The sequence below is a fragment of the Embiotoca jacksoni genome, unplaced genomic scaffold (genome assembly GCF_022577435.1).
Source record: "Embiotoca jacksoni isolate LCO1_2020_lvr unplaced genomic scaffold, fEmbJac1.0.p SCAF_19, whole genome shotgun sequence".
NCBI lineage: Eukaryota > Metazoa > Chordata > Actinopteri > Embiotocidae > Embiotoca > Embiotoca jacksoni.
The window spans coordinates 4471060-4478202 of NW_027185329.1; the positions used below are offsets into that span (position 1 = coordinate 4471060).

The 7143-nt window shown below is 39.7% G+C and overlaps 1 protein-coding gene across 1 annotated transcript; it reads right to left on the minus strand.

The window, feature by feature from the left end:
* Nucleotides 1-1297: 1297 nt before the first annotated feature.
* On the minus strand, nucleotides 1298-4568 carry cunh1orf52 (chromosome unknown C1orf52 homolog). Its single transcript, XM_069153101.1, has 3 exons — nucleotides 4108-4568; nucleotides 3184-3394; nucleotides 1298-2763 (listed from the first exon to the last, which is right to left on the minus strand). Exons 1-3 carry the CDS (start codon nucleotides 4396-4398, stop codon nucleotides 2609-2611), a joined length of 657 nt encoding a protein of 218 aa, XP_069009202.1. The 5' UTR covers nucleotides 4399-4568; the 3' UTR covers nucleotides 1298-2608.
* Nucleotides 4569-7143: the final 2575 nt, after the last annotated feature.

A 7143-nucleotide genomic window follows, 5' to 3' on the forward strand; every position in this document is an offset into this window, starting at 1 on the left:
TAACACGGAAGAAGGGATAATCTAAGATGATGAATGTGCTGACAATCGACATGTTGGCTTGATAAAGATGGCCGACCCGGCGTGTTGTCATCCTCCTCATACTGGCTCTGGGAGCCGCTCAACACCAGACAGCAGCCAGAACTAAATTTACATATGAGTCACGACATTATGCTGACTGTGTGAAAATGTCATAAGGCAGGTAGTGGCAGCTGTTGGCAGCGAGCTCAGCAAAGGTCCCTGGATACTCAATGGCCATCAGGAGGTCTTGACCTTCCAGTAAATGTGTCAGAGTGATAAAAGGTTAGTGAGACTGACAGTTCTCAGGTCTGAGTGGAGCAGGAAGCAGCTCAGAGTTATTGGAAATCTCTTGCACTTTAGTTAATGACTCACAATTATTTTAAATCTGTTAAGTAACCACAAAGTTCATGATTTGATTTAAACATTGAGAATATTTTATGTGTAGTTTTTTTTTTTTTTTTTTTTTTTTTTTAAGCCTTCAGTTACAATCATAACACGGGTAATATAAGATCAAGATTTTCTCTTTTATTAAATGAAGATAAAGTCGGTGACATCCAGTGGGAAGAAAAAAAAAATGCTTTCTTCTGGTAACATGATCTCTATAACACAAAGAGGCTCCAGGGAAAAGACTGCTCAGGATATCATATCAAAGACAGGAACAAGTCAACATCACAAAAAAACAACAACAAAAAAAAAACAGCCACCATCAAAACTGGAATTATTTTTCCACACAGTTCTGAGAACAGCGGACGGCAAAACATCTATCTTCTGGGGAATTTCCAGCCACGAGACTGACAACAAGATTAGTAATTCTCAAACATTGATGGATGGGACCTCGCTTGTCGTTGCTCAAGCAGTTAGTACGGAGGAGAGGAGTTATTTGTTCGTAAATATGGCCGATAAAAATCAGTCGGCTGTGCAGGACCCGGTACACATTTCAAACAAGGCCAGGCACATACCTGCAGGCTGGAATTTTATCAGATGCCTATTTACCACTATTTCATGTCAACCCACGATGACAGATAGGCCAGGAATTCCTCTGATCACTAAACTGTTGCAAAGTGGAAACTTTTTGGATGCTTGGAAAACCATCATATTTACTCCAATGGCCACAGACATCTGGAGAATGAATTTGGGAAATGTGTTGTCTGTTACCTGGGTAATAATACATTTATAAAATCATTTTCAAACATTGGTTTCAGTGTGCTTTAAACAAACGGACTGTTACCAGTGCACTTGCAGCTTCAAAAGTAGTTTGATGAATGACAGAACATCTTCCTCCAGTAAAACAGCTTTTATTGCCAAAGTGGTTTATGATGAATCATAGCTCACTGAAAACAAAACTATAAAATTCTTCATACAACTGTTTACACTGAACGAACAGAAGAAACAAAAAGGTCTATAAAACAACACAATGTTACAATAATCAGTAAGAATAACAAACATGTAGGAAGTTGATGTTTTTTTTTAAAATTTATTTCAGCACTGATGTAAGGTGTTGTGTAATACAAGGTACACGAGACTGAACAAACAGCCTGGATGCATCGAGTATCTCAAGAGAACTGAGATGAGACAAACGAAGATCGTTTGTTGAAGATCAGCCCTCTTTATTTTATTTTGATATCTTTTGAAACGTTACATATACTGTATACACAGGCTCTGATTGTAATGTAGTTGCCCAACATTTACACCGACAGCCGACTGCACTACAAACATGGAGGAAGGGAGTTCTAGTGTAGCTCGAGGGCGCCATCTAGTGCCCGTAAGCAGGAAGAACAAGCAACTTTTGAAATTTATCATTTCAACAGATTTACTGACATTTTAATGATGTCTTTAAAGGAAAGTCACCGTATTAACACAACACGCACACACAGTAATATTTCAGTGGTGAATATTTAGTATAATACAAGACACACCACAAGCACAGACTCAGTAATCCACCGCAGCCGGACCTCATTTTAGTTCATTAAATTCAAACAAACAGGAGACAACTCAACAGACCTCCTGTTCGGTCTGTCACAGCAGAATAAACCCTTATTTACAGGGAAATGTTTTGTAGTTTTGGCCTGAATTCCTATGAGTTATGAGAAGAATTTATTCACTAGCTTCGGTGCAAACTCCAATGGACTGAAACAAGAGGAAATCCTACATGTAAACAAGTCCCAGATCACAGATAACATGTTTGGTAATTCTGAGGGCTGTATGTTGTGTGTCAAACTATGAAAATAAGAGCCTGACTTGTGAAACACCAGCATTTTCCTTTAACCTGTTATAATAGTTATAATAAATGAACAGAAATTTGGAGGAATCGGTGTTGAACATTTTTGCACCGCGACTGTCTGATGATGTTTCGCTGGATTCCTCAGTGAAATAAAGCTTTTATAAATGCAACATTAAATTAAAATGTTCCATCATGTGTGCTGATGGCCATTTGAAAGCAAAAACTATTGCTAATTACAGCATGTCAACATCTTGGTAAAACAACCCTGTATGTTTGCAGCATACGGCCGTATCCCCACGTCTGTGGATGTTCTGCGCCGACACAAAATGTTTAAATTATAAACCGACTCCTGGCAGCAGAGTTTGGGCCTCACTCGGCATTTTGCCTGAGGATCCTTTTCTCTTCCTCGACAAAGTTCTTGTCAGAGGTGGCTTGACCCATCTCCCTCTTCCTCTTCTCCTTCTGCTGGAAAGTCTCCACTCGCCTCTTCTTGGCAGACAGAGACGTCTCATCCGATTCCTCGTCTGATCACCAGAGAGGAGGTTAGTTAGAGGAGGTTTGGAAAATGATGGATGACTCAACAGTGCAAGATTCAAATTTAATAATAAGGCTCCTTTTCCGGACAGGCGCAAAGCGCAAGTGTTGTTATTTAGGATTGTGCTTGTTTGTTACTTTTATTTTCAACATTGATGGACTGGTGCCGCTAAGGTTACGTTTTTCCTTTTGCTTTTCACAAATAAAAGCATACAGTTAATTTTCTCCGGCTTTAGTTGGCTTCTTTTTTTTTTTTAATCTAGAATGCAGCGTGTTTAAATGCATATCAAATTTAACAGGATTTCAAATCCAGTTGGTGTTGTGATATTGGGGAGGATGACGCTTATGGCAGTCACTTTATTCATACTGATAAGACAGTTAAAGAACTACAGTTGGGCTAAATGACTCACCGGACTCAGACGGCTGCTCCTCTGCCGGTAGGAAGCGGGCGTTGCCAGCTAAAGGCTGCGGTGCGTCTTCCCCGTTGTCCTCGTACACGTTGGACCACTTTATAGCCATGTCCATTCCCGGGGGAGGTCCCTTCTTCTTCTCTGGCTCTGAGGTGTAGCTCTCTGGAGGGGGCACGGCATTCGTCTTCCATGGCTTAAATTCTCTGGCAGGCTTTAAGAAACAGGGAAAAAAACAAAAAAACAGGATGCAAAAAACAACAACAACTGGTTTACAGATTGTTACAAAGACGCAAAACTACACATCTAAAGCCTCCCCAAAAAAAGAGCACAGATGCTTCAACTATTCCCGTTTCCTACATAGTAAAACAATAGAAAATAGTAATTTCCTGAATCTATCAGTAAATCAACATTTAATGCAAGATGACTGTGATTGTGATAATACACAAATCATTTTGTGAGTTGCTCATCAAACCGAAAAGCCAAAGAATCAAAGAAATGATAACTATGAATTATAGCCAAAGATAATCTATAGATGAATGGATATGAATTTTTTTTTTTTTAAGATAATCTGAAAAAACAGTTGCCTGGAAATGTAATCCAATTAGGGATGAACGATAACATCAGTACATCGTGGTTATCAGCTGAAAGTGGTTATAAAATGCATAAAATTTAAAAAAAAAAAAAGACAATTTAATTTACACATTAACTACAAAAATTAGCAGCTCCATAAAAGGTGGAATTTATGGCACGCATTTTGCATTAAATCGTACTACGTTGTAATTATTCAAGTGATTATTAACAAATACAATTATTGGATGGCATTAGCACAGGTGCTAATAATTTCCACTAATCTTGCACAATCTTTCTCCTGCGTGTCGTCGTCTGGATTTGCAGGATTTTATTTTATTTTTATTTATTTTTTACCTCTTCAGGGGCTTTGACCGTCAGACTCTCCCAGTCGATCTGCTTATTCAGAGGGTTGTACAGAAAGGCGGGCTTGGACACGGAGCTGAACAGGTCGTCGGGTTTGGGTAGAGGAGCCCCGCCGGCCGCTCGCTTGGTCCCCTGTTGGGAGGACTGAGCCCCGCCGCCCGGACCGTCCGTCCCGGGTCTCTTCTGCCGACCCTCTCCCTCCTCGTCCGAGTCGCTGCTGTCGCTCAAATCGTCGTAGCTCGAAAAGAAACCCAAAGAGCCAGACTTGTTTTCTTCTGTCATTTTTTTTTTTTTTTTTTTTGAAGGACTTAACTAATTTTCTAAATGAAGTAAAAAAAAAAAAAAAAAAACTAAAATAAATAAAAGTAAAACCGACGAAAAGACGACGTTTGAGCCGCTGGACCTGACCGGGTTTTTAAGTCGAGCTTCGAGATCTACTCCATTTTGAATCAGCCTCCAAAACAGTCGTAAAGCGAGTGCGTAGTGTCGTAACGACGGTCGTAAAGCCATTTTTTTTTTTATTAAAGAAGCAGCCTTGATATACAGCCTATGAATAAAATGTACGTTTTGAAGTTAGCTGAGGTGGAACTTTTCCCATATTTTAAGATATTCAAGGCATTTAAGAGAACTAAAAATAACCAGCAATTAAAATGCTGGATCATAATGAATGATTGTCAGCTTGTGCACAATGGAGGAACAGCAGGAGGAGTTTGTGAAGGAGCCATCACACTCATTGACTTTTGTGAACCACTAGAGTGCAGCACAGTCACATCAACAAGACGATGAGCCGTCCCAAAATAGTTTTATTGTCCACCCAGTGTCGTAAATGTTACTATTGTTATACTTTTACAAAAGAAAAAAAAAAAAAAAATACAGCTTAAAGTCTTGGTTTATGGCATCATGAACTTCCCCAGGAAATAAATGGGCCTCATGAATCTTGTTAATGACTTGTTTGTTTGTTGAATTAAATGTAGCAGAAGCTCACCACGCCCTCCAAACCTCCAAACCTCCAAACCAACCCCTTGACCATCTTCTAAAACTAAAGACCTTCCTCTCTCTCAGCCCTTCCTCTGAGAGGTGTTCAGTGAACTTAAAATCTGCCTGGGCTTTTCTGAAGTCAGCTGGACTCGGAGGGGCCAGGCGGCTGCGCCCTCGTGCACGGGTCAAACACCGACTGCAGGGCACGTAATGGACAAGTAAACATAAATCTACCAGATATAATGCCCAAAGTTTGTCCCTCTTGTCTTTTCTCTCTGTCTCACCCACCTTCAGCGCTCAATAATCACAATGCAAATGCTTCGAATTAGAAGTTGTGCATTTGTAGGTGAGCTGGAGGTCAGATTTGAATGGAGATTTATGGGAAGTGGAGTCCTAACATACCTAAAAGTTCATGAACAGGAACATTTTTGCTTTCTTTTTTTTTTCTCCATGATGGGGCTCAGAAACGCCCCCTTGGTTGTGAATGATTGTTGGGCTCCTTTATCTTTGTTGTCACTTCTTCCCCCTCCTTCTCTTTAGAGATAAGAGCAGCTGTATTGGCAGTAGTTAGCGGCAGAAGAAAAAGCAATAGAAAAAAAATGTATTCATTGCTTCATTACATAATATGTACAATATCAGAAGCAGAAGAGCTAGCAGGTGTTGCTGCATAATTTTGATAAGATACTGACCAGCTGATTTCGGGAAACATACATGGGACTAAAGACCGGGTGTGAATGTCAGGACATATTTTGAGGTGTTACATCTTTTATTTATTCCGCAGTTGAGTTTTTACAGTGATCACAATGTTTGCAGGCAGCTATTCTTTCTATCTGCTATTCCCAGTTATTTTATTTTCGTAAGAGGAAAACCTCAGCTGGACCGAGGAGGAAGTTTCAGGCTTTGAGAAATGCCAAAGACTGTTGAACTTTTAATCAACGCAATAGTTTTCTAGCTTTGTCTTTAAAGTTATGTCAGTGAGTCATGAAGTTTCTGATTTTATGGGACTAAAGGAAGCTTCATTGTACTCTCTACAAATCCTCGCTCATCCTAACAAACAATCGCGGGACCAAACTTACATAGAAGTAGATCAAGTAAATAAATAAATAGAAGCAGTTTGTTTTCAGCTTCAGCATTCAAGATTTATGTCTTTAAACAAGAAAAAAAGGTCATTGTTCCCAACAATCTCTCTCTTTTTTTTTCTTGAATCTAGACAAGACAGGATGTGGCACATTAAGAGTTTGAATTTATTTTAAGATAGCCATTATTTTGGACTCCGTGTGTTCCTCTGTTGGACCACAGGAAAACCAGTGTTTAAGGTTTTTTAGGTACATATCCTTCGAGAGCTCAGTACTACCCTGCTAGGACGGGACTCTATTTCCTCCCATATGAACTGAGGATCGTCCGAGGTATGCATGTTGGTTTTCTAATTATCTTTTTGGCTTTTGATCATTTCAAGGCCGCAGAAAATGAAATGATGGTTAATCCAGCAGGATGGATGCTGTGCTGTACAGTCGCTGCTGCAAACAGCTCTTCATTTTGCTTGCTTTTTTTTTTTTTTTCCTCCAGTTTCCACTGTGTCTGATCATGATGTGAGAAATTCCACATGGAGGTGAAAAGCCACACCTCTCCAAGGCTCTGTCAAATCGAGCCATTCATAATATCTTGGATGTCTTTATTTTATGCATAGGCTCAGCTCAGGTTCAGGATACATCTATGTCAGCGCAGCAGTGGGTGGTTCACTGTGTTTTAGCACAGAGAAGTGTGGGCAGACGTTCTCTCTGTCTTTTAACTTTTCATTTAAAGTGATGCCGGCTGATTTGCGCTAAAACCTGCCCCTTAAATTAATTCTTATCAGCTGACACAAGACATTAGATAGCATTAATTCAGATATATTGTTGCATAACCTGTTGTTTTCCTGTTGGATGCACAGTGGGGGATTCTGAATTTTTTTTTTTTTTTTTTTTTTTTTGGGGGGGGGGGATCTTAATTGTGGAAATCCTGTTTACATATTAGATAATTAAATACTTGGTCATCATCTTGAAGTGGCCA

Excerpts from the sequence above, each read along its gene's own strand:
- cunh1orf52 (XM_069153101.1), bottom strand. The coding sequence starts at position 4,398 with ATGACAGAAGAAAACAAGTCTGGCTCTTTGGGTTTCTTTTCGAGCTAC. Across the intron at positions 3,395-4,107 it reads CGGTCAAAGCCCCTGAAGAG|CCTGCCAGAGAATTTAAGCC; the intron begins GTAAAAAATAAA and ends TGTTTCTTAAAG. Across the intron at positions 2,764-3,183 it reads GGAGCAGCCGTCTGAGTCCG|ACGAGGAATCGGATGAGACG; the intron begins GTGAGTCATTTA and ends TCTGGTGATCAG.